General features: G+C 41.8%; 2 protein-coding genes across 2 annotated transcripts; one reads left to right on the top strand and one right to left on the bottom strand.

The window, feature by feature from the left end:
- Window positions 1-819: 819 nt before the first annotated feature.
- LOC124119269 (transmembrane protein 143-like) lies at window positions 820-13,008 on the bottom strand. Its single transcript, XM_046481724.2, has 6 exons — window positions 12,861-13,008; window positions 8,539-8,705; window positions 6,453-6,612; window positions 5,422-5,616; window positions 2,570-3,197; window positions 820-1,931 (listed from the first exon to the last, which is right to left on the bottom strand). Exons 1-6 carry the CDS (start codon window positions 12,930-12,932, stop codon window positions 1,615-1,617), a joined length of 1,539 nt encoding a protein of 512 aa, XP_046337680.2. The 5' UTR covers window positions 12,933-13,008; the 3' UTR covers window positions 820-1,614.
- A 32-nt stretch (window positions 13,009-13,040) lies between these two features.
- Window positions 13,041-27,201, top strand: LOC125384113 (DNA replication complex GINS protein PSF2-like). The gene is made up of 3 exons (XM_048402551.1): window positions 13,041-13,172; window positions 19,431-19,545; window positions 27,071-27,201. The coding sequence occupies exons 1-3, from the start codon at window positions 13,044-13,046 to the stop codon at window positions 27,172-27,174; spliced, it is 348 nt and encodes a 115-aa protein (XP_048258508.1). The 5' UTR covers window positions 13,041-13,043; the 3' UTR covers window positions 27,175-27,201.
- Window positions 27,202-27,972: the final 771 nt, after the last annotated feature.

The following is a 27,972-nucleotide window of genomic DNA, read 5'->3' as shown; positions in this document are numbered from 1 at the left end:
GTTTTGAGAAAAAAACATATGCAAGTAGGCCTGCGATGCCACATGGTGTCTTACTACAACTACATGAAACCTTTCAGCTGATGTGTTCAGGTGAACATTTGATCACTGAGACAAGAGGATGATCTTTTGTTCTTCACGGAAACAGACCCCTTTAAAATAATCAGACTTCCTTCAATCCCCTCGAAGTCCAGACGGCTTCTATATCGTACAATTCGACCTTTCGAGTTCATTTCAGGAATTACAAAAAGCAAAGTTTTGTTTGAAACTGGTTGCAGGAAATGGTGCAGTGAGCAGAAGGGATGAGTTTGGAGAGATCACTGTGTGCCTCGGCAACATACTGTCAAACACCAGCAGAAGATGTTGCAAGGTGCTATGTCCACACCTACAGTCTACAATGGCAGATGAATGTCATCTACAGTCTACAATGGCACACGAATGGCACATTCAGTCTAAGAATGGCACCTGCAGTCTATGAATAGCACCTTCAGTCAACGAAAGGCAACAAAGTCAAGACTGGCACTTTATCATTAGCTCTTTAACCTCATGACGTCCTCGTAGTCACCATGCTTAATGTAACCATAGCTCTCACAATAACATCAATAATGTGTGGGTGGTGTCGGGTAAGTTTAACGCAGTGTCTTCCCTCCCACCTCGTGTCTGTGTGGAGCTAGAGTCTGCACCAGAACGTGACAACAGTGCCAGCGTAGTTGGCGTCATGGAGGTGGTGTCTGCACCAGAACGTGACAACAGTGTCAGTATAGTTGCGTCATGGGGTTTACCAAATTTACGATGCAAGACAAAGAATAAGGAAGTCAAGTGATAAACGCACTATTTATTTACAGACATTCTCTCAACTGGGGGCCTATATACAGCATACAGAAATCACAACTCATACATGATCTGTGTAATAACTTCATATATGCAGATGTTGAAAATACCAAAATCAACAATTAACTATTCAGAGTAATATCATTATTACAAATTCATCTGTGTTGATTCACAAAACTTTGACGTGAAAACACTGACATAACATGCATGTTATGTTATCGTGGAAAAGATTGCATAAATATTTCATCACTGGTCCAAATGGACTGGAAAGTCTGGAGGCATCAGACATGTTGTCAAGTTTGCTTGTAATGGCGGAGTCTGTCTGAAGCACTGCCAGCACAACTCTGGCGATTACTTCGGACATGTCATGTGACTATAGCGAGTGGAGGACACATTCACACAGTGAACCAACATTCACGTTCACAAAAGCAGGATGAAGATCTCCAATAAAAACAACTTCAAAATGAATTCATTCACTTTCTGGATATCCTACAATTTAGAAATCACTTTCCCAAGCACCTATACACTGAATTTATTTTTACAACTGAACAGGAAGTCCTCAACAAAAAACAATTACTGTCATACTCTGCTATTCAGTGTATTCCAAATAACCAAAATTATACCCAGATATTACGTGATATGAATTCTAATTATTCTAAAATGTTCCTCCTAAATCATTTGTCAAATAGGACCCTCTGATCAACATCGAACTCAACAAAACACTGATGGAGATTTCCAACCTACATTCATTTTCATATATTATTTTTCCTAAGTTGTTGGTGTCGACTAGAACCAGCCATATTTCTTGGTCTTCCTCTCCTCGTCCTTGTATTCCTCCTCTGTCTCGAGGTACTCGTCCCGGTCATACCCCTCGGTGATGTCCGCCTCCTCCCTGCGGGCGATCACGGACTGCGGCTGTTGGGGGAGGTTCCGCATCGCCGCCTCCAGTGACAGCACGTTCAGCTTGTCTCCCTTCTCACTGAGGAGTCCGAAACCCTTCAACAATTTCACCGCCTCTGAGGAGTCAAACTCAATCTTCACACCAGTCTTTTTCCTGATGAAATCCTCTGCCATTTTCTCAACCTGAATGTCTGTTATTCCACCTGAAAAACAAGATCAAGTTGTTACCATAGTAACTCTTGCTGTTACTTAACATTATGAGACTATTTCAACAATTCAACAAAAGCTGAAAATACTTGTATTAAAACACTTTGTAATAATGAAAGTGCAGTTACAAAACTTGAAACTTTTCACTAAAATAGTTTTATCAGGAGGATAATACTGTGCAAACATCTAGTTATCAGGATTATGTGGAAAGGCTTAATAGGAGGAAATTAGCAAAATCTAAATATTTTTTACAATTGTATACTTATCCTGCATTCCTCTTTAATACATTTACTACTGTTTTCGGACAAAAAGACGAGTGTGAGATCCAGCTGCTAAAGAAAAGCTGTTCCAACCAGTAGAGGCAGCACCTGCACAGTCGGCACGTGACCCAGAAGCGATGACGTCACAGAAGAGCACATTACTGCTTCGTAACCGCCACGAAAGGACGTACTGTTGTATCCTTTGTGGAAATAAAGCCTATTGTTTTGCTACGTGCTGCCAGATACTGGTTGGAACAACTTTTCTTTAGCGGCTGGATCTCACACAGTCCGTCTTTCTGTCAGAGAACAACAGTAAATGCATTAAGGAGTAATGCTGGATAAGTTTAAATAAATACTGTACTGTACTCATATACCGAGTTCTGAAGGATTATGCTGACTGCTTGGCTTGGCTTTCACAGATGGTGGTCGAGTCGTCAGCAGGAAGCTGTATGTCAGCAAGGCTTCCTTGAAGCTTTCATCTTCTGCCCGATCCACCAGCAATGTCAACAAGCCCCTGTTGTTGGCGATATTCTTGAAGTACAGCATCCGTGACACGTCCACGAGGTAGCTGTTCCGTCTGTTCTTGTACACTGTCCACGCCCTGATTCCCACCACTCCAGTAATGGCTGTCACTATCAAGGTCCAGTCAATTTTCATTTCCGCTAAAACAGTCACAACTTTGGCCACAACACCCACAGACGCTAGGAAAACAGACGACGACAACAAACCCTTGTCAAAAGTACTCATCTTGATTGTGCCATCTGGTAGAAGCATCTCTAATGAATTGATGGGCACTTCTTTAAAAGCTTTAAGCATGAGTTTCGAGTCCTTCTTCAGCCTGATGGCCAGCACGACCCGCTTGTAGTACTCTATAGGCTGGGGTATCGGCTTCCTGGTCGCTCTGCTCACCAGGCGCTCCCAGATGGAGGGACCGTGCACTGGCCTCTCACGGCCTAGAGCCCAGAACCGCAAAATATCGTACTTGTTGGGATCCACACTCACCTGTAACCAATCAACAGAATCGATTATTATTTGAAAACAGGTGATGACACAACCCACGTTCTGGTGCAATTCAGAACTAGAGTTTAACTTCTCATACCCCACTTTGGGTTCATTGCCATTGGAAACATTCAGTTCAGTGAAGAAAAACGTCATGCTGCTCAGTATTTTTCAATATCCCAAATCCACAAAAGGCTCCAGTTCACCACTACTCTGATCTGTACAGCTCTGCTCAGAAATGAGCAGTACCATTATTTTCAGCCAAGTCCAACTTGTCGTCGTGAAAACATAAACTAACTTGAATAAAAATCCCAAATCCTCAAAAGGCTCCAATTCCCCACCAGACTGATCTGTAGAGCAACTTTCAACAAGAAATAGTCAATGGTTTAGGAGTTTTGCTCCATAAACAGAAAAAACAGAAAGATGGACAGACATGCATGCAGACTAACCTTCAGAAAATGCACTGATCACAACCGCCTTTTTTTAGAAAACCATACTTGTAGAAGGACGTCAACTATCTTCAGCTTTGAAATTATTTCTAGTGTGACGTCATTCCGACCCTACATCACTATAAGATTAGAATGACATGAACAATGTGGGTGAAGTTATTTGCACTAGTGCATACACAATATCAATGACCTTGTGTATGTCTAACCCTATGGGTAATAAACATACCTACAAACTGATACCTGTTTGGTGAAATACAGCCAGGTTCCCACTGTGACTCCCACTGACACACCTACCCAGAGACTCCTACTGACACCCCAACCCAGAGACTCCCACTGACACACCTACCCAGAGACTCCCACTGACACCCCAACCCAGAGACTCCCACTGACACACCTACCCAGAAACTCCCACTGACACCCCAACCCAGAGACTCCCACTGACACACCTACCCAGATACTCCCACTGACACACCTACCCAGAGACTCCCACTGACACACCTACCCAGAGATTCCCACTGACACACCTACCCAGAGACTCCCACTGACACCCCAACCCAGAGACTCCCACTGACACACCTACCCAGAGACTCCTACTGACACCCCAACCCAGAGACTCCCACTGACACACCTACCCAGAGACTCCCACTGACACCCCAACCCAGAGACTCCCACTGACACACCTACCCAGAGACTCCCACTGACACCCCAACCCAGAGACTCCCACTGACACACCTACCCAGAGACTCCCACTGACACACCTACCCAGAGACTCCCACTGACACACCTACCCAGAGACTCCCACTGACACACCTACCCAGAGACTCCCACTGACACCCCAACCCAGAGACTCCCACTGACACACCTACCCAGAGACTCCCACTGACACACCTACCCAGAGACTCCCACTGACACACCTACCCAGAGACTCCCACTGACACACCTACCCAGAGACTCCCACTGACACACCTACCCAGAGACTCCCACGGACACACCTACCCAGAGACTCCCACGGACACACCTACCCAGAGACTCCCACTGACACACCTACCCAGAGACTCCCACTGACACCCCAACCCAGAGACTCCCACTGACACACCTACCCATAGACTCCCACTGACACACCTACCCAGAGACTCCCACTGACACCCCAACCCAGAGACTCCCACTGACACACCTACCCAGAGACTCCCACTGACACACCTACCCAGAGACTCCCACTGACACCCCAACCCAGAGACTCCAACTGACACACCAACCCAGAGACTCCCACTGACACACCTACCCAGAGACTCCCACTGACACACCTACCCAGAGACTCCCACTGACAGACCTACCCAGAGACACACCTACCCAGAGATCCCACTGACACACCTACCCAGAGACTCCCACTGACACACCTACCCAGGGACTCCCACTGACACCTACTCAGAGACTCCCACTGACACACCTACCCAGAGACTCCCACTGACAGACCTACCCAGAGACTCCCACTGACACACCTACCCAGAGACTCCCACTGACACCCCAACCCAGAGACTCCCACTGACACACCTACCCAGAGACTCCCACTGACAGACCTACCCAGAGACACACCTACCCAGAGATCCCACTGACACACCTACCCAGAGACTCCCACTGACACACCTACCCAGAGACTCCCACTGACACACCTACCCAGAGACTCCCACTGACAGACCTACCCAGAGACTCCCACTGACACACCTACCTAGAGACTCCCACTGACAGACCTACCCAGAGACTCCCACTGAGAGACCTACCCGTACTCCTTCCCTGGCCTCATGTTCCTCCAGGGCGCGGCTGACGGTGGCGCGGGGCAGCTCGTGGAAGTTGGCTTTTTCCATGATGTCCTCCATCTGCTGCAGCAGCCAGAACTCGTTGTCCAGCCGCTCCCGCCGCGTCCACTCGCGTGTCGCGATGGTATCCTTGTCAGGGTTCAAGGGGTCAAATATGCGCTGAAAATGTGTTCCAGATTTACAATCATCACATATAAACACCATATTGTTGCTCCTGTAGTTGTCATGGTTACTCGTTTGTACTAAACATGAAGAAAAATCATGGAAAACGCTGAGGGAAATAAACAATGATTTAAAAATAATCAACAGTTACAACCGTGTTACAATCAACAGTTAGATCTGTGTTACAATCAACAGTTATATCTGTGTCAAAATTACTGAAAAATATGTTTAGTTAAACTTCATCAATTTAAATAAGACCATTTTTGTATTTAACAAAAGTAACAATCTCCCGTGGAGGAACAGAAGTGCTCTGCCACAACAACCTGCTTGCTTCCAGTCCTCGATGTCTGTTTTTGTTTGTTTGTTGTTTAACACCGCACTCAGCAATATTCCACTTATATGACAGTGGTCTGTAAATAATCGACTCTGGACCAGACAATCCAGTGATTGATATCATGAGCATCGATCTACACACTTGGGATACAATGACATGCATCAACCAACTCAGCAAGCCTGACAACCCGATCCTGTGACTCATCCCGGTGTTGATATAGATGGCAAAGACTTGCCCGCAACAACGACCGCCAACAGACACTCATCAGGCACTAGGAAGACTGGGCAGCCACTACAGGAGTTGGCTCAGGACGTGCATGTTCTTTGCATGTCTGAACCAATAGCAACTCCTTTCAAGGAGAACGATAAGCGAAAGTCAATGAATATTCTCACGAAAATGACAGCTATCGAAATCAGTGATTGGAAGCAGGAGGATCAAGGGTCAGTCCTTGTGTACCCTCCTTGTGTACCCTCCTTGTGTACCCTCCTTGTGTACCCACCTTGAGCTCCTGGAGTATGCCATGGTACTTGTTGACGATGGCAGAATCAAGAGCCAGAGCGAAATCATCAAACTTCTTTTTCTCCTCATCAGTGAGAAAGTCTTCCTCCTGCATCAGATGCCGAATGACGGAGCGCCGGGTGATGGGGATGTAGCGCTCCCTGGGGATAGTTGCAACCGTCAGTAACCATGGCGATACTATAGCAACTTTTGCTAAATAGGCTTTAAACATTTCCTATACACAATTCAATGTACCATGAAGATTGTATGTCATCTGCCTATGTTGTTGTGCACCAACATGATCAGGCAAACATTCATAAACAGTTTGTATTGGAGATAAACATGGCTCTCGGGATGATCTCTTTTGTCTTGTAGTATGTTATACCTGTTGGTCTTAGACAGCTGGACCAGACAATCCAGTGATTGACTTCATGAGCATAGTTCTACGTAATTGGAACACAATGACATGCATCAACCAAGCCAATCACCTCTTATGACAAGCAAGGGTTGAAGACTAATTCTAACTTAGATCTCCATGGGTCTTTGAATTACTGAGAAGAGAGGCTGCTATCTGGGTTATGGTAATGCAATGAGATTCTTATGAAGTTGTCATAATTTACAAATTGAAAGTGGACCCATGCAAATATTCCACAAAACTTATGTAAATAAAAGTCATACAACTTATACTGGGTTGAAACAGAATACCACCTGTATTTATTTGCCCCGTGTTTGATAACTGAAGACAAATTTATATTAAAACCAAGATTCATCTCCATCAAAACTGTCACAAATTCAACCTCTTCTTATCATCTCAACATCTATCAAAATAGTTAATGTAGCTAAATATATTAATAATGCACATGTTGAAAAAAACATAATATTCAATGTTTGGTGAGGTGAAATGGGGTTTAACATTGCATCCAGGACTACTGGACTTCCATAGCGATGTGTGTGTGTGTTATCCCCTACCTGTACATGACGTCTTGTTCCGGTAATGAGTGTTATCCCCTACCTGTACATGACGTCTTGTTCTGGTAATGAGTGTTATCCCCTACCTGTACAGGGCCTCTTGTTCTGGTAATGAGTGTTATCCCCTACCTGTACATGACGTCTTGTTCCGGTAATGAGTGTTATCCCCTACCTGTACAGGGCCTCTTGTTCTGGTAATGAGTGCTATCCCCTACCTGTACATGACGTCTTGTTCCGGTAATGAGTGTTATCCCCTACCTGTACATGACGTCTTGTTCCGGTAATGAGTGTTATCCCCTACCTGTACATGACGTCTTGTTCCGGTTATGAGAGCTTTCCCCTACCTGCACAGGACCTCTTGTTCTGGTAATGAGTGTTATCCCCTACCTGTACAGGGCCTCTTGTTCTGGTAATGAGTGTTAACCCGTACCTGCACAGGGCCTCTTGTTCTGGTAATGAGTGTTATCCCCTACCTGTACAGGGCCTCTTGTTCTGGTAATGAGTGTTATCCCCTACTTGTACAGGGCCTCTTGTTCTGGTAATGAGTGTTAACCCCTACCTGTACAGGGCCTCTTGTTCTGGTAATGAGTGTTATCCCCTACCTGTACAGGGCCTCTTGTTCTGGTAATGAGTGTTATCCCCTACCTGTACAGGGCCTCTTGTTCTGGTAATGAGTGTTATCCCCTACCTGTACAGGGCCTCTTGTTCTGGTAATGAGTGTTAACCCCTACCTGCACAGGGCCTCTTGTTCTGGTAATGAGTGTTATCCCCTACCTGTACAGGGCCTCTTGTTCTGGTAATGAGTGTTATCCCCTACCTGTACAGGGCCTCTTGTTCTGGTAATGAGTGTTATCCCCTACCTGTACAGGGCCTCTTGTTCTGGTAATGAGTGTTATCCCCTACCTGTACAGGGCCTCTTGTTCTGGTAATGAGTGTTATCCCCTACCTGTACAGGGCCTCTTGTTCTGGTAATGAGTGTTATCCCCTACCTGTACATGACGTCTTGTTCCGGTAATGAGTGTTATCCCCTACCTGTACATGACGTCTTGTTCTGGTAATGAGTGTTATCCCCTACCTGTACAGGGCCTCTTGTTTTTGTAACGAGTGTTATCCCCTACCTGTACAGGGCCTCTTGTTCCGGGACTTCCAAGGTTGGTTGTACTGTAACTGCCTTGTCTGATGTGGCTGGGGAGGTTGCCAGGGAACGGACACTCTGGCCCCCATACTTGTGTCTGACCAGGAGCTGGACACGGCACACGAGCTGCTTGCCTCCTCTTGCAATATTCTGGAAGGTCATAAAACTGTATCATCAAAGACCTACCAAATATCTAGATATATCTGGGGGTCTGGGTGTGTATGTGTGCGTGTGTGCGTGCGTGCATGTGTGCCTGCGTGTGTGCGTGGGTGCATGCGTGCGTGTTTTGCTTGAGGAGGTGGTGGTGTGCATACTTATTCATAACACTATGTAGTATGGATCTCGCAATCTATTCAGGGTATGTAATTTTTTAAATATGCAGTAGGACACGGCTATAACAAACACAGAGAGAGCGAACAAACAAACACAGAGAGAGTGAACAAACGGATACAACCAACTGTCAAAAAATCCCCGATTTATCTCCTAAATATTATCACATTAAATTTACATACATAACGAACTTTCTACAGCGAACTAACAGATAGAGCAGCTGATATCTGATCACCGACAAAGCCCATCTACCACTATTAAGTGACGTGTATAGCGAACTGAGAAATCTCACTCAGTGTCAAGTGTCACTGACAATTGGCCGTATGCAATCAGCAGCGAATCAACACAATTGCGGCGAATCAACACAATCACTGGTGACGATTTGACCTTGTTCAACTTGCATCATGTTACTCTTACCTGTCCATGTAATTGGACTAATCTTATCTTGGACTACTGTTGTGGTTCTTATAATTCTACATATATGTAGTGAAAGCTGTAACTGAAATAACACAATATTGGAATATATTTTTCCGATAAAATAATAATTTCAGATACAATTTCTTCCAACCATTGCATCAAAATGTTTTGAAGATGTGGGAGGAAATGTGTATAAACATGTATATTGTGTATTGTTTTAGCCCAGATGGTGGACGTTTCCGAGTGAAAATGTATATAACAAACAATATATATATAACAAACTGATGTCTCCGGTCCCTTGTAGTTGGTTATATCCATGTTCTACTGTAGCTAAATTAGGTTTTAGAATTGTGCTTTGGGGAAGGAATTACAGACAGATAGAGTGAGTGAGTGAGTTTGTTTTAACGCCGCTTTTAGCAATATTCCAGCAATATCACGGCGGGGGACACCAAAAATGGGCTTCACACATTGTACCCATGTCGGGAATCGAACCCGGGTCTTCGGCGTGACGAGTGAACGCTTTAACCACTAGGCTACCCGACCGCCCCACAGACAGATAGAAGGCAATTTCAGAATCAAATGTTCATCATCGTGTTGTTGGATTTTTGTTAAAAAGTGAATTAGTCACATGACACCACCCTCGTCTTTTCTAAAGTTGTATTTGAGCAAGGTGCTTATATGTCTTATTTTTTAACATTTCCTAACAAGAATCAGTTTTGTTTATCATCTTGAGATAAATATTTCTCTCTTCTAATGAAAATGAGCAAACGTAAAATGAGATAAGATCCCACGCATGCTATAAAAGGGTGTTGGCGATAATTGGTGATCAGTGATAACTGGTCGCTGCCAGTTTACCTCCATAAACACAAACGATATGGAATTCTTAAAGGGCCAGTACACCAACCGTTCTCAAGCATTGTTTGCAAATAATAACCAATAACTCTCAAGCGTACTTATTCTGCAAGAGAAGTTTCTTCTCCAGCGACCACACCGCAGGTATAGGCTTATCACATGACTGACCTTTTCTCTTGTTTGTAAACAAACACACTTATTCTGAAATAAGAACAGACGGACCTAATGTAAGCCTTTCGGTTCACTTGACAAATTGTTTTGCATAATTATATAGATTTGCTACTATAACTGGGACAGTGAGGTACATGACAATAAAGTTTTACATGTCAACTTGACCTAATCGGGGGCTGTGAGGGCAGTGGAGCCAAACATTTAGGGCTGCAATGAATACACTGTGAGGCGAATACGATACAGAACATGAATATAGGGTAACGAATATGAACATTAATTCACGATTACAGTAAGAGGTCATCAGTTGAAGTATTATTTATTATATTCAGTGAAACAATAACAAAATAAAATATTTAACATGGTTTGACCATGTTGACATGAGTGAATCGTAACAGCCCTACCAAACAACCAATGTAAATAAAGGACAAAGACACGTTTTCGGATATTTTCTCAATGAAAGTTTCATGACATAGGTTTGACATAGGAATGAAACAGAAAAAAAACAAACATATGAAATATCTCGAATGGACTGTGTATAACGTGATGATGTGGCCACAAGGAACTCTGGGTAGGAGCAGCATTCAAAATATACGCCTGCCCGTAGTCTCATGGCAGGTAGATTTTGTCGGGTTTGTAGTTTCAAATTTGTAGGTATCCTAATGGCCTGCAGAAAATGTATGTGTCAAGGTATTTATCACGATAAGCTGCATTTTTTCAAATGAGGACCTGAAAAGTTTAGTCAGGGCCTGCAGCTTTTCTATTATAATCTTGCCTTTGATAAACACTGGCTTTTAATCCAATCAATTTGGCAATTAGTACTTTGTAACTCAATCGTGTGAAAATCACTCGTGCAAGAATTCATGCAGTATACCAGACACGTTCCGTCATATGTTGAGGGATATTGCACAAGCTAATTCTTTAGTAACTGTATCTTAAGTTTTTCAGAAATGATTATTGTTGCCTCGCTAATATAACGGGGGACTTGGGCACTTGCCGCCAACACAACAGCTTGAATTAAATGTTTTCTGAAGTAAATGTATTGTTTAATTATCAAAGTAGATACAAAATATGTGTTTGCTGAAATGTGGCTCCAATGTGAGTCACTGATGTGATTGTTGCATGCCATTATGGAACTTCTCTTTTATAGTACTTTATCGATATTGATGTCTAGGTTTTGACATTAATGCATCGCTTTAATATTCATTTCAAGGTTTAATCATATTTAACCATACAAATGCTAGCAGGGTAATATTTTCTGCTTATTTTGTGCTTTATCATCCTATTTTTCAAATAGTGATGCTGTTGTGTGCGGCTTTACTGGTACTAGTAGCATCAAATAGTGATGCTGTTGTGTGCGGCTTTACTGGTACTAGTAGCATCAAATAGTGATGCTGTTGTGTGCGGCTTTACTGGTGCTAGTAGCATCAAATAGTGATGCTGTTGTGTGCGGCTTTACTGGTGCTAGTAGCATCAAATAGTGATGCTGTTGTGTGCGGCTTTACTGGTACTAGTAGCATCAAATAGTGATGCTGTTGTGTGCGGCTTTACTGGTACTAGTAGCATCAAATAGTGATGCTGTTGTGTGCGGCTTTACTGGTACTAGTAGCATCAAATAGTGATGCTGTTGTGTGCGGCTTTACTGGTACTAGTAGCATCAAATAGTGATGCTGTTGTGTGCGGCTTTACTGGTGCTAGTAGCATCAAATAGTGATGCTGTTGTGTGCGGCTTTACTGGTGCTAGTAGCATCAAATAGTGATGCTGTTGTGTGCGGCTTTACTGGTGCTAGTAGCATCAAATAGTGATGCTGTTGTGTGCGGCTTTACTGGTACTAGTAGCATCAAATAGTGATGCTGTTGTGTGCGGCTTTACTGGTACTAGTAGCATCAAATAGTGATGCTGTTGTGTGCGGCTTTACTGGTACTAGTAGCATCAAATAGTGATGCTGTTGTGTGCGGCTTCACTGGTACTAGTAGCATCAAATAGTGATGCTGTTGTGTGCGGCTTTACTGGTACTAGTAGCATCAAATAGTGATGCTGTTGTGTGCGGCTTTACTGGTACTAGTAGCATCAAATAGTGATGCTGTTGTGTGCGGCTTTACTGGTACTAGTAGCATCAAATAAACATGGCGGATAGGTGTCAGCTATAATGCATGTGTACCAACACTTGAGGTTTCTCTTCAACTTGCCTCTTATAAAAACATGTCTGAAGCAGAATCTTTATGAGACTGTGTTTTGGAGTAGATCTATACTATACAATTTGTACTTATTTATATGTACCGATATATCAATCATGCTACAGTCAGTGCAATCAATTGTTGTCAAAATCTGTATCAAATTATCGCCCGATGCTGTCGTGTTTTATTTCTTTCATCATGCATTCTGCTATTCATCTGCTGGTTGCCAGTGTCACTTTCAATGTCAAAATATGGTCTGGCTAATACATTGCCAAGCAAAAAGCACATGCGTTTACGGGTCAGGTGTTCGTATCGTTTCAAAACGGCATTCCAAACGCAATAACACAAAATAGTTGTTACTTTTCCCGTTTCAAATCGTAGCATATATTGGCCCAAGACCCCGGCTTCTCTTCGAAGCAAGGAGGCTGCCATCTTTTGCAAGTGCTTCAGCGCATAATGCGGAAGCGGAAATAGAGACTGTCCTTCACCTTAAATATATTTTGCGGGAAAATTGACACAGTTATAATATATTGTGTTCATTTCATGTTTAGAGAAGATGACTCTGTGATCCTTTTACTAAGCATGGATCCGTCAGAAGTAGAATTTTTGGCCGAGAAGGAGTTGGTCACGATTGTGCCTAACTTTGCGCAAGATAAGATTTATCTGATCAGTGTAAGTAGCACAATGTTTTCCAAGTTCTGTTATGGAGTATTTTCTAAGTTCTGTTATGGAGTAGACCAAGTGCATGTTATGGCTGGGACGGGTCCGAATTTACTACCCGGGTACCCACCACCCTATTACCCGACCCTACCCGGCTACCCGCTGTAGATGTTTAGAGATAGGTACAAACTTCCCGATTTGGAAACGTTTGACCGTAGCCCTGGCAAAATGTATTTAGATACACGTGTAAAACGATCCGCTCGTGCACAGGACCATGTAACTAATAGTAGTAAAAAAAGACCCCGAGCTTTTTTGCGAGTTTTTTTTTATCAGTTTTATTAGTTAAATGGTGTTGTGGATCATGCATACACTGATGTTTCATTCATGAAGTTTTATCTTTATTCAAACATATAAAAGTCAGAAGGAATGGGTGCATTGTCAGAAAAGAAGAGTTTTAAATAATTTTTGTCATTAAACAATATACAATATATCACATGACTAACCATGGGTCCAGGCAGTCCTGTGGGTACCCGCATCCTACTAAGAACTGACTCACAAGAGTCCTTTTGTTCATCATTTTCGGATAAATATTTCTCTCTTCTAATGGAAACAAGCAAAGGTAAAATGAGATGCGATCACATGCACTATAACATGGAACTGGGGATAATTGGTCCTCAGTGTAACGGGTTATTGCTAAAATGGCACATCAGCAAAACAGCACTGATTGGCAAAAATGGCACCTCGTCTAAAGCGAGAACGGCTACTATTGCCTGGCGAAAACGGCACCTTATTATTTTTTTTACCTTGGTTCTGAGATACATGAAATTAAAATCACATGGTCACTTGCAAGCACAAATAACTGTGAAATGTTAAAAAAAAGTTTACATCAGAAACTAGCCTCAACTCGCCGACTCTTATTTGGAGGCGAACTAAACTTATTGTGAAAACATTACATGCTTTGAAGTAAAATAAATGAAATTAAACTCACATGGTCACTTGCACACACAAATAATTGTGAAATATTAATTGCCTTAAAACAAGTTTACATTAGGAATTAGCCTCTACTCCAATTTACTCACCGACTCTGATTGGGAGGCGCAACTAAACTTATCGTTGAAACATCACATGATTTGAAGTTTTAAGTACCTTTACTCAAATTAACTCAGTGTCAAGCTTAAACTGAGTCTGGCGGAAATGGCCCAAGAAATTGGTGCCGTTTTGCTGAGGTGCCGTTTTAGCCTGCACCCAGCGATAACTGGTCGCTAGCCAGTATAACTTTTCCTGTGGTATATATTGGCATCAGTTAGAGGCATACACATGTAGATTCTCGTATTCAGATCATTACATGAAAGATGGACTGTAATTAAATTACTACAAAGTTACACAGCCAAACTACAGTTAGGCCCTAGTGGACATAAGTATTTGTCACCTTACAAAACGACAAATAGGGTTAGGTACCGATTTCTGATCAAGCATCTTTGACCTTTGGGTTAGGTACCCCCTTGCAATCCTAGGGGTGTGTTGGCCAGGGTTAGGGTTAGGTACCCCCTTACAATCCTAGGGGTGTGTTGGCCAGGGCCAGGGTTAGGTACCCCCTTACAATCCTAGGGGTGTGTTGGCCAGGGTTAGGTACCCCCTTACAATCCTAGGGGTGTGTTGGCCAGGGTTAGGTACCCCCTAACAATCCTAGGGATGTGTTGGCCAGGGTTAGGTACCCCCTTACAATCCTAGGGGTGTGTTGGCCAGGGTTAGGTACCCCCTTACAATCCTAGGGGTGTGTTGGCCAGGGTTAGGTACCCCCTTACAATCCTAGGGGTGTGTTGGCCAGTTGGATTGGTCTTAGGACTGTAACATATGTTGCTGAAATTTTTTTGTGTCATAAGCATTGTGCCATTATTTCATGAACTACCCCTATTTTGTCAGAAGTCATTATTGCAATGAATGCAATGTTACAGTTCAATGGTGAGATACCTCTGAATTTAGGAAAATAAGAACTTTTAAAAAAGTGGAAATTGCCAACCAAAGAACATTTTTATTTTTCGGTTTGCCTGCCAAGGGCACTTAGTTTGGAAAGCCCCTGTGGTCCTGTGGTAAAGTGTTGGCTAACAAGAATGACACATTCAGAGCTCCAGATAAGCTGCGTATCTGCGTGAAATACGCATCAGAAATGCGGAAATATGCAGTAAAATTTAATCCAAGCGTATCAAATACGCAACGAATATTACAGATACGCTACAAAAATAAAACTTGTGCGTATCACAAAAATATTGTGAAGTAACCCTGCGTATTCGATTAGCAAATGAGCAACTTATTTTGAAATTAGAAGTTGGCATTCCGTCAACCTTGCCAAACTCCACGATGACAGTCAGATCATGATCATTTGCCATCACACTTTCTTGTGGAAGTATCGTGGTATTTTTGAGTCCTATAAAGCTCTCGAACCCACACGACACCAGTTTGCAGGGACTAGATGAATAGTCTTTTTAAATATTTAACTTAAATACCCACATGTGTAAAAACTAGTGGGTAACAGAAATTTGAATACGCAGATAGAATTACTTATACCCAATGATTTTAAAATGCATGGGTAAAATACCCACAACACCGAAAGCTTATCTGGAGCTCTGCACATTAGCTTATGTTTAAGTTGGCAAGGCGTGTTGGATCCTCCATGTGGCGTTAATTGAAAACTGTGGAAGTGAGCCCGAGAAAGTGCAGTGCTCCCTGAATTCAAATTGTTGGTTAAAAAGATCTTTCTCTTCCAAATGTAGAAGTAATTGTTTGACAACTATGAGTGGAAAACTGTTACAATCGTGTGCACCCATATTAAATCTGTGTGAGACACGCCTAGTGTTGGCCAGTTGCGTAATGTGCAGTCGCAGGCCCTGCCATGTCCGCCGGCCTGAGCGCCACATACAACACAGCCATCGTCATCAATAAGCAAGTGGTCTCTGGTTTGTGTGATAGTATTTGCTATGTATCCAAAGTGTAATCAGAAGTATTTAGGTCCATGCCCAGTTATGTACTTAGATTCTTTGGCATGATTGCGAAAGCTCAGTGCTTATTAAATAAAATAAATTTTATTGTTGGAAATTGGCTCTGAAAATCCAACACAGATAGAGCAGACGACACAGATACAGCAGACAACGCTCTCTCCAAACTTTCAAAGACAATGTTGACACATTTCTCCAGGAGCTTGATCAACATAAACAGAAATCAGCTGTTGCTCCACTTTCAAGAAAAGACAAGCTGGTTACAGAAAAGTCAAGGTCATCGATTTCAAGAACCTCATCGGCAAGAATGAAAGAAGAACAAATGAAAGCAGAATTGATAGCAAACGAAGAAATTCTTGAAGAAAAGGAGAGAATTGAACTTGAGAAAGTGAAACTCAAAATGGCTGAAGAGAAACTTGAAATTCACAGACAAAAGTTAATGAGTGAAGCTCAATGCAAGGTCTTGAATAAATATGAAGATGAAAGCGACATTTCTTCATGTGACCAAGGTGAAGGTAACCATGGAAACGTTAATCAGATTCCACCAAGTGGGTTTGATACTGACATTGACATACCCAGGTAATTCGACTAGATGACGAGGGACTTCACACTCTGTTTTGTGAAGTAGAGACTATTGTGAACAGTAGACCAATTACGACAGTGTCAAGTGACCTTGAGGACCTGACTCCACTTACACCGAACAACCTGTTGATGATGCGAACAGGAGAGAGTCTGCCACCAGGACTTCACCAAGAATGACTGCTATATTCGCAGGAAGTGGAGCCAAGTACAATACCTGTCAGACATGTTCTGGCAAAGATGGCACCGAGAGTACCTGACGACACTTCAGGAGAGACAGAAGTGGACCCGACAACAGAAAAACATTGCTGTTGACGACATCGTGTTGGTTATGGACAACCTTCCTCGGAATGCATGGCGTCTTGGACGCATAGTGGAAGTGTACGCTGACAAGAAAGGACTTGATCGAATCGTAAAAGTGAAGACTGCTACTACAATGTTGACACGCCCAATAGACAAATTGTGTGTGATTCTCGAAGCAGACTGTGACATGCACAAATAATGTGATTGTGATTGGGTTCGAAATAGACTCGAAACAGAATAGGAGACTGTTTAAAGTCTTTCGACCATTTCTAGTGAAAACATAAACTTAATGTGAAATGGACACTTGTGTTCATAGCAACATGACTGTTGCAAAAGTGAAAACTGCTGACGCTTTCAGAGACTTTTGAAATTCATTGTGTTTTGTTTGTATTTTTTGAAGATATGTAATAATTGTTTTCGTTTGACTGCACAATTAGGGGGTCGGTGTGTAAGGTTTATGTTTAAAGTTCCTATTTATAGACTTGTAACTCTAGTATTTTGTTATGTGGCTGAGTGAGAGGCACGCTCGTGTCTGTTGTCGAAATGCGGAGCGTATAAAACGGTATGTTAACTTTATTTGTGTAAACAATTTAGTGAACATCTCTGTTATTATGATATCTAACGTTTAGAATTGAATTTTTGGTAAAATGTTTTTGATAGATTATTTATCGAAAAGCAAATTTGTGTTGTTAGAATCATTTTTTGCATTAATTGACTGCTATAAACATTGTTGTTTTATTTAATTTTGCAGTCAATCCTATCCTTCTGAATATCTCGACCATATCTCGGAATAAATCGACGGTTGGAGAGGAATTGTCGTTCGCTCTTAATTACACCGTCTTCTATCTTCTCCTCCCTGGCAGATGGTGAAGCCAGAAGTAGACCTCACTCTTACCAATCAAGAAAAGTCGGATACCAATCCTTTGGTATATCGATATAAACAATCATATAACCAATGATAACGCTCCAAACATAATTCTCACAGGTCCATTTTTACAGACGGGTCCAAGAATGGTGGCAAAGTTGCAAGTGCCACCATCACTGGATCCAGAACTGTCTCCTCAAGAATCCCAGATTTTAGTTCAATTTTTACTGCTGAGGCCAAAGCTATCCTAACAGCTTTGACCTATTTTCAACAACAAAACCAATCAAAAAATTTCATCATCTTCTCTGATTCGTTATCTTGCCTTCAGGCACTCAAAAGTGTCTCACCATATCACCCTATTATCCTTGACATTTTAGAACTCTATAATGATCTTTCCACTGGCCAATGTGACATCGTCTTTTCCTGCTTACCAAGTCATGTAGGCATAACTGGTAACTCAAAAGCCGATGCTGCAGCTAAAGCAGCTCTTGACGAACCGTTATCTCCACTTCTTATCCCGTACAGTGACCAACCATCAAATCTTATACTCGGGATCTCACGCAAAAGAGGTGGGACACCCAAGTAGGAAGCAATAAACTACATGAATTGAAACCAACAATCGGTCATACCTACTTGGGTTGTCAGTCAAGACATGATGAGGTCATTTTACGACAATGTCATATTGGCCACAGTCGGATTACACACGAATATGCTTAAGACAGATGAGGATGAACCTCCTAAGTGTATCCCTTGTGATGAAGGGTTCACCGTTAAGCATATATTGCTTGACTGTGTGGACTTTGCAATCGCAAGGGATTCACATGATCAAAGTGTAAATCTAAAAGATCTCTTCCCGTGTCAGCGGGCATCTCATCATAAATTACTTGAAAGAAATTGGTCTGTATCATAAATTTTAAATATGTAAGTGAATAATTAAATACTTGTTTTTAACTTTGGTGTGATGCTACTATTAACAGACATTATTGAAGGCTCTGTCCAGGAGGTTAAAGTACCATAAAAATATTGCCCCCCTGTGTGACACGTAATCCTATCATAATCAATGTAACTATCATCAACCAATGGTTTTAAGCCAACTCATTGATGAGTATTTTTTAGTATTGGCTAGCATTGTGCACAACCACAAGTGGCTAAAGTGATGACGTAAATCCTGCTGGGGTATCATGCAGGAAGCAGAGGTACTGTAAGTCCCCATGATCCCCAGTGAGGTGGCCTATAGCCCGTGTTTTAAAGCTGTATATATAATATTGTTATGCTCAAATATGTTTTACAACTTGTTTTTAAACAAAACTTTGCATTAATGACTAAATTGTAAATATATTAACTTGGTCTCGTCGCTATATGGCTGTTAAATTTTAACTCACTCACTCACTCAATTTTTGTCAAGCAGTTGTGTTTAAGTAGGCCTTAAGTATTTACATCTGCAAAGTTATGGCGTAGAGTAGACTTGCCCTGTCAGTAATCTCCTGTCCTGCTGTTACGGGCTGTCCATGGCTTCCTGTTTGATTGTAGGGAGACGTCGGCCCCTTCGTCCCAAGCATCCCCCTCCAAGTACCACTGTGGATGGCAGTCAACTTGAAGCAGCGTCAGAAATGCAGAATCCTGCCCCCAGAATGGATGGATATAGGTTGGTATTAACCATCTGTAATAACAGCAATGACTGTCGACTTGTATGGATCTGTCCAGTCAAAGTGTATACGCTTACATGAACTTCATGGAAATAGTATCTCGTATCTGAGATAAAATGTTTAAGAATTATGCAAGTTGTTCATTTTCACTGTCTCAGGAGTGTAGTATTGAAGTGATTATCATTTCCAAAATATACGGTTGTCATCTACACCCTTCTTGTACTAAGCATATTCAGTGCCACATTTGTTTGTAAGTCTGTGTGGAAGTGTGCAAGTTTCTAGAGTGCGTTGGACTGAAGCTGTTACTCTGATACAGTGATCCCTCGCTACAACGCTACCTTTGGGGTATAAATAATTGATGAGTGTTATAGATGATCCAAGGTTTAACGGAGGTCGAGTCATACGTGGTAGATGACCAACAAAACAGTATACATGCTCTGCCTACCTAACACAAGTTTTAAAAAAAGATTAGAATAGAAGTTGTTTATGTTTCATAGTGTAAAAAAAGATTTAATGAGTATTAATATGCCCTTTCCAAAAAACACATCGTATCCCTTCTGCGAATTCAGGTGAATAAACAGATATTACAAACTTGGTCAATAAAAGTATGAAATATGATATAAAACATCTTAGACAGGATGATTTACCATTTAAAATGTATTTCCTGCTCTCGAAGGCATTGTTTTATATGCAGAGATTAAGATTATCATGTGTATTTTCTTGTTAACTAAGCTGGAAATAGCAATCAGCTGTGCACACCTTTTTGATGCAATGGTCAGAAGAAATTGTGTCTGAAATTATTATTTTATCAGGAATAATATATACGAATATTGTGTTATTTTAGTTACAGCTTCCGCTATATGTGTGTGTGTGTGTGTGTGTGTGTGTATATATATATATATATATATATATATATATATACTTAAAATTATAAGAACCAAATGTGTAGCACTTTGGTACAGGTGGTACATGTATGTAGGATATTTTTTTATGTATGGAACAATTTGACCAGTCACTGTAGGCACTTCCCGCGCTACATGTATTTCAATTGCGAAAACGTTGTTGACATTTAATGTCAAACTGCCTCAAATATGACTTTTAGCGAGTGTTTCGTGATTGCAGTGATCAGCTGATAATGTTTTCTGAGATGGGGGAAAACATTGTGTCATTGGAAAATTGGAGTTTATTAAAAATGTTAGTAAATTTTGGGAGCCATGCTTTACCGCGCGCTATAACGGTGTTAGCGCTATATTGAAGAGCACAATAGCAAGGGAACACTGTACAAGGAACCTGCTGTATCAAGATCGGAGGTCGCATCCTCAGTGAACTTAACTGCCCAATCACATGAAGGTTGTGTTGGTTCTGAGCCAATCAGATGCCATCTTTCTAAAATGATTTGGTTTAAGCTCACCGGGTCGGAATGCCATACTGTGGCGTCCAGCATCCGTACGTCAACAATTCATTCAAACGACTTCTTTTTCTGAACCACCAATTGGAAATTAACAAAATTTGACTGGAAGCATCCCTAGGTGGTGGGGATTCAAAATTGTACAAATGGTTGGCTTGACGCCTCAAGTGTCTGAGGGGCGGGGCCAATAGGGGTAATTTGGCTATATTGCTTTAAATGACTTCTTCTCTGGAACTAAGAGATAGATATTTTGGTGAGGATTCAAAATTGTACAAATGGTGGGGCTGACACCCTGAGGGGTGGGGCCAAATGGGGGTAATTTGGCAATATTGCTTTAAATGACTTCTTCTCTGGAACTGAGAAATAGATATCAACCATATTTAGTTGAAAGCATTCTCCGGTGGTGAGAATTCCAAATTGTACAACTGGTGGGGCTGAATCCCCAAGGGGCTGAGGGGTGGGGCCAAATAGGGTAATTTGGCAATTTGGCAATATTGCTTTAAACACCTCTTTCTCTGGAACTAAGAGATGGACATCAACCATACTTGGTTGGAAGTATTCTCAGGTGATGGGAATTTACAATTGAACAAATGGAGGGGCTGAGGGGCGGGGCCAAACAGAGTTTAAACCTTGGACACAGTTAGGATCCCCGCTGTATAACCATATGTACAATTGCTGAGTATCATGAGAGGAATGCACATACGCTACGAAGACTGGCCCCCTTTCATCTGTCCAGCACTCCCAAAGGAATTAGAACCATGACCATAACATGCAAACCGATGTTATCCCCACCCTAATATAAACACATACGTTGTATACATTTGTTTCTTATGAAGAGAATAATACATTAATGCCAATAGGATTTGCCGTGGGGTCCAGCTTTGCCTCTGGAAACTTAGATCCTGGATCATAACATGGAAACAGTTCAGATCTTTATGCTACATTTGTATCGAGAGAAGTACACATTCATGCTGTCAGATTTGCCATCCATCCCTTTAAATGCTGTCAGAGTCAAAATTGCAGTATCATATACATGCACAATGCAAATGTATATTTTGTCATGATTGAGTAAATATCCAGGTGAGTGATACATGTAAATATACCATTTTACCATGACAGATAGGATAAGTATTATACAGGGATGTGAGCAGGTTTTCCCGGAAAAAAAGAGGAAAAGTCTAGGGGGGTTTTGGGGGCGTGTTTTAAATATTTGACTGCATTTTTGTCCCCCGCCGCGGGAAAGTGCGAAGCGGGGGATATAGTATTCACGACTGTCCGTACGTCCCACCTGTTTGTTGCCGCGATATCTCAAGAACTAAACACTGGATTGTCTTCATATTTGGAACTATGGTGTATATACAAATTCCGCAGACGCCAGTCGGTTTTGGTGACCTTGACCCCATTTTCAAGGTCACAGCAGGCAAATCTGCTTTTGGAGTTGGAAAACGATGTTGCCGCGATATCTCAAGAACTAAACACTGGATTGTCTTCATATTTGGAACTATGGTGTATATACAAAATCCGCAGACACCAGTCGGTTTTGGTGACCTTGACCCCATTTTCAAGGTCACAGCAGGCAAATCTGCTTTTGGAGTTGGAAAACGATGTTGCCGCGATATCTCAAGAACTAAACACTGGATTGTCTTCATATTTGGAACTATGGTGTATATACAGACTCCGCAGACACCAATCAGTTTTGGTGACCTTGATCCCATTTTCAAGGTCACAGCAGGCAAATCTGCTTTTGGAGTTGGAAAACGGTGTTGCCGCGATATCTCAAGAACTAAACACTGGATTGTCTTCATATTTGGAACTATGGTGTATATACAGACACCGCAGACACCAGTCGGTTTTGGTTACCTTGACCCCATTTTCAAGGTCACAGCAGGCAAATCTGTTTTTGGAGTTGGAAAACGGTGTTGCCGCGATATCTCAAGAACTAAACACTGGATTGTCTTCATATTTGGAACTATGGTGTATATACAGACACCGCATACACCAGTCGGTTTTGGTGACCTTGACCCCATTTTCAAGGTCACAGCAGGCAAATCTGCTTTTGGAGTTGGAAAACGGTGTTGCCGCGATATCTCAAGAACTAAACACTGGATTGTCTTCATATTTGGAACTATGGTGTATATACAAATTCCGCAGACACCAGTCGGTTTTGGTGACCTTGACCCCATTTTCAAGGTCACAGCAGGCAAATCTGCTTTTGGAGTTGGAAAACGATGTTGCCGCGATAACTCAAGAACTAAACACTGGATTGTCTTCATATTTGGAACTATGGTGTATATACAAAATCCGCAGACACCAGTCGGTTTTGGTGACCTTGACCCCATTTTCAAGGTCACAGCAGGCAAATCTGCTTTTGGAGTTGGAAAACGATGTTGCCGCGATATCTCAAGAACTAAACACTGGATTGTCTTCATATTTGGAACTATGGTGTATATACAGACTCCGCAGACACCAATCAGTTTTGGTGACCTTGATCCCATTTTCAAGGTCACAGCAGGCAAATCTGCTTTTGGAGTTGGAAAACGGTGTTGCCGCGATATCTCAAGAACTAAACACTGGATTGTCTTCATATTTGGAACTATGGTGTATATACAGACTCCGCAGACACCAGTCGGTTTTGGTTACCTTGATCCCATTTTCAAGGTCACAGCAGGCAAATCTGCTTTTGGAGTTGGAAAACGGTGTTGCCGCGATGTCTCAAAAACTAAACACTGGATTGTCTTCATATTTGGAACTATGGTGTATATACAGACACCGCAGACACCAGTCGGTTTTGGTTACCTTGACCCCATTTTCAAGGTCACAGCAGGCAAATCTGTTTTTGGAGTTGGAAAACGGTGTTGCCGCGATATCTCAAGAACTAAACACTGGATTGTCTTCATATTTGGAACTATGGTGTATATACAGACACCGCATACACCAGTCGGTTTTGGTGACCTTGACCCCATTTTCAAGGTCACAGCAGGCAAATCTGCTTTTGGAGTTGGAAAACGGTGTTGCCGCGATATCTCAAGAACTAAACACTGGATTGTCTTCATATTTGGAACTATGGTGTATATACAAATTCCGCAGACACCAGTCGGTTTTGGTGACCTTGACCCCATTTTCAAGGTCACAGCAGGCAAATCTGCTTTTGGAGTTGGAAAACGATGTTGCCGCGATAACTCAAGAACTAAACACTGGATTGTCTTCATATTTGGAACTATGGTGTATATACAAAATCTGCAGACACCAGTTGGTTTTGGTGACCTTGACCCCATTTTCAAGGTCACAGCAGGCAAATCTGTTTTTGGAGTTGGAAAACGGTGTTGCCGCGATATCTCAAGAACTAAACACTAGATTGTCTTCATATTTGGAACTATGGTGTATATACAGACACCGCATACACCAGTCGGTTTTGGTGACCTTGACCCCATTTTCAAGGTCACAGCAGGCAAATCTGTTTTTGGAGTTGGAAAACGGTGTTGCCGCAATATCTCAAGAACTATCAACTGGATTGTCTTCATATTTGGAACTATGGTATATATACAAATTCCGCAGATACCAGTCGGTTTTGGTGACCTTGACCCCATTTTCAAGGTCACAGCAGGCAAATCTGCTTTTGGTGTTGGAAAACGATGTTGCCGCGATATCTCAAGAACTAAACACTGGATTGTCTTCATATTTGGAACTATGGTGTATATACAGACACCGCATACACCAGTTGGTTTTGGTGACCTTGACCCCATTTTCAAGGTCACAGCAGGCAAATCTGCTTTTGGAGTTGGAAAACGGTGTTGCCGCGATATCTCAAGAACTAAACACTGGATTGTCTTCATATTTGGAACTATGGTGTATATACAAAATCCGCAGACACCAGTCGGTTTTGGTGACCTTGACCCCATTTTCAAGGTCACAGCAGGCAAATCTGCTTTTGGAGTTGGAAAACGATGTTGCCGCGATATCTCAAGAACTAAACACTGGATTGTCTTCATATTTGGAACTATGGTGTATATACAAAATCTGCAGACACCAGTTGGTTTTGGTGACCTTGACCCCATTTTCAAGGTCACAGCAGGCAAATCTGTTTTTGGAGTTGGAAAACGGTGTTGCCGCGATATCTCAAGAACTAAACACTAGATTGTCTTCATATTTGGAACTATGGTGTATATACAGACACCGCATACACCAGTCGGTTTTGGTGACCTTGACCCCATTTTCAAGGTCACAGCAGGCAAATCTGTTTTTGGAGTTGGAAAACGGTGTTGCCGCAATATCTCAAGAACTATCAACTGGATTGTCTTCATATTTGGAACTATGGTGTATATACAAATTCCGCAGACACCAGTCGGTTTTGGTGACCTTGACCCCATTTTCAAGGTCACAGCAGGCAAATCTGCTTTTGGAGTTGGAAAACGATGTTGCCGCGATATCTCAAGAACTAAACACTGGATTGTCTTCATATTTGGAACTATGGTGTATATACAGACACCGCATACACCAGTCGGTTTTGGTTACCTTGACCCCATTTTCAAGGTCACAGCAGGCAAATCTGTTTTTGGAGTTGGAAAACGGTGTTGCCGCAATATCTCAAGAACTATCAACTGGATTGTCTTCATATTTGGAACTATGGTGTATATACAAATTCCGCAGACACCAGTCGGTTTTGGTGACCTTGACCCCATTTTCAAGGTCACAGCAGGCAAATCTGCTTTTGGAGTTGGAAAACGATGTTGCCGCGATATCTCAAGAACTAAACACTGGATTGTCTTCATATTTGGAACTATGGTGTATATACAAAATCCGCAGACACCAGTCGGTTTTGGTGACCTTGACCCCATTTTCAAGGTCACAGCAGGCAAATCTGCTTTTGGAGTTGGAAAACGATGTTGCCGCGATATCTCAAGAACTAAACACTGGATTGTCTTCATATTTGGAACTATGGTGTATATACAGACACCGCATACACCAGTCGGTTTTGGTGACCTTGACCCCATTTTCAAGGTCACAGCAGGCAAATCTGTTTTTGGAGTTGGAAAACGGTGTTGCCGCAATATCTCAAGAACTAATCGCTGGATTGTCTTCATATTTGGTACTATGGTGTATATACAGGTGGGGGACATTTCGTCACTTTGTGACAAATACTTGTTTTTAAGCAATTTCGTGCAGTTTGGACAGAATTCACACCAAGAAATGTAATAAGTCAATGGCAAAAGTCAATAAGTCAAATAAACAAAGATGGCGGATGCAGTAAAATTTCGAAGTTAAATCAGTACTTTAAAAAAATCAGGCATAGCTTCCGCGCACCCGGCTACCTGCCAGGTCTGGGAGCAATACTGCCATAAACTTCACCCCCCAATCCCCCAGACACAAGGACAACTGTCACAAGCATGCAATGTCTGACCCTTTTCCCCTGTTGAAGCACATTGGAAAAAAAACTTAGTTACTTTGAACTTACTTACCTTTCGTTGAAAAAAAACAAAAAACCATTGCAAACATGACATTAATACAACATAGATCCCCGTGTTATGAGTTTTCCTGACCCTGAAGAAACATTCATAGTTTTTTTGCTAATCACATGAACAACTGTAAAACATCTCAATCACTTATAGGCTAAAAGACAACTTTATCTTAAAAACAAGCTGAGTATGTACAATTTCTGTGTGACGCCACACCCCACGTTATAGTGCAAGTATTCATGATAGAAAACTTATGATGTCTGAAAACCTATGATGATGCTGACAGCTCTGATCAAAAACAGGACAATCCGCGATGGTTATCCGGTTTTCGATAATATTTTTTGGAGTGTTTTTTTTTATAGTCTTTTATTAGATTTTTACGCGGAAGATGATTTTTTCTGAGGACTAATGTTTTAAAAAAAGTGATTTTCTGCATTCACATCCCTGATTATAAATATACCATTTTAACATGACAGATAGGATAAGTATTATGAATATATCATTTAACCATGACAGGTAGAATAAGTTTTATAAATATACCATTTTACCATGACAGATGGGATAAGTTTTTGTACCATTTTACCATGACACATAGGATAAGTATTATAAATAATCTTTTTTAGCTTATGTAACTTTTTCTGATAATATGATTTCCTGTTTCAGAAAAGTTAGAAGAAAAGAAACAAGAGGAAATAGATTCCAAGTTCTTCACAGCGATGCCGAGCCGGTTCTACATCGAGGTCACCCAGCTGCTCCTGCAGTGGTGAGAACTGTTTGTTTGTTTGTTTGTTTGTTTGGCGCCACACTCAGCAATATTCCAGCTATAAGACGGTGGTCTGCAAATGATCGAGCCTGGACCAGACAATCCAGTGATGGCATCATGAGCATGCACACAACTGGGATACGATGACATGCATCAACCATGTCAGCGAGCCTGACCACCTGATCCCGTTTGTCACCTCTCACGACAAGCATGGGTTGCTGAAGACCTATTCTACCCCAGATCTTCACAGGTCTGGTAATAACAACTTCATCACAGAGAGGGGAAATTCATGGATGTCAACTTTTAAGCTTACTCCTTAGTTCCTGAAACTCTCATAAATGTCACTTCTAAATGCCATTGAAAGACTTGATGCTTCAAAACGAATATTATCACGTGTGGTAGTTAGTAGTTACGTGGCCAATTTTGAACACAATGTAATGAAATACATGTGTAGATATTAGTGGGTCTCCACTGTTTAGCCACAATAATGATATTTATAAAAATAAAAATAATAATAATCCTTTAAGCTTTTTGCTTAGCAAAGAGGAAGGTTATCATCCTGGACCTCCTCAGCACAGATCATCTTTAAGGTGATCAGAAACAGAAGAGATTGTCACAGTTGTAGAGGGAGATTATTCCACTCTGGGGTGGTGGCGGATTTCTGATTTCAGATTTCTGGTGTCCCCTGTCGTGATATTGCAGGAATATTGGTAAAAGCGACGTAAAACCATACTCACTCACTCACTATGATACTATCTGGCAACTCGCGTTGTAGCAAATTGTACTTTATGATCCAACAATT

This window comes from Haliotis rufescens, unplaced genomic scaffold (genome assembly GCF_023055435.1).
Source record: "Haliotis rufescens isolate VD_foot unplaced genomic scaffold, xgHalRufe1.0.p SCAF_268, whole genome shotgun sequence".
Taxonomy (NCBI): Eukaryota; Metazoa; Mollusca; class Gastropoda; order Lepetellida; family Haliotidae; genus Haliotis; species Haliotis rufescens.
This window is presented reverse-complemented; position numbering and strand designations above follow the sequence as displayed.

Bases quoted from the DNA above. Each gene is read 5' to 3' on its own strand.
- LOC125384113 (XM_048402551.1), top strand. From the start codon at position 13,044: ATGTTTAGAGAAGATGACTCTGTGATCCTTTTACTAAGCATGGATCCG. The intron at 13,173-19,430 runs GTAAGTAGCACA...GTTTGATTGTAG, and splicing joins ATAAGATTTATCTGATCAGT to GGAGACGTCGGCCCCTTCGT. The intron at 19,546-27,070 runs GTTGGTATTAAC...TTCCTGTTTCAG, and splicing joins CCCAGAATGGATGGATATAG to AAAAGTTAGAAGAAAAGAAA.
- LOC124119269 (XM_046481724.2), bottom strand. From the start codon at position 12,932: ATGGCAGCCTCCTTGCTTCGAAGAGAAGCCGGGGTCTTGGGCCAATAT. The intron at 5,617-6,452 runs GTGGGTACACAA...ACACATTTTCAG, and splicing joins GCATACTCCAGGAGCTCAAG to CGCATATTTGACCCCTTGAA. The intron at 3,198-5,421 runs GTAGGTCTCTCA...GATTGGTTACAG, and splicing joins AGGCCAGGGAAGGAGTACGG to GTGAGTGTGGATCCCAACAA.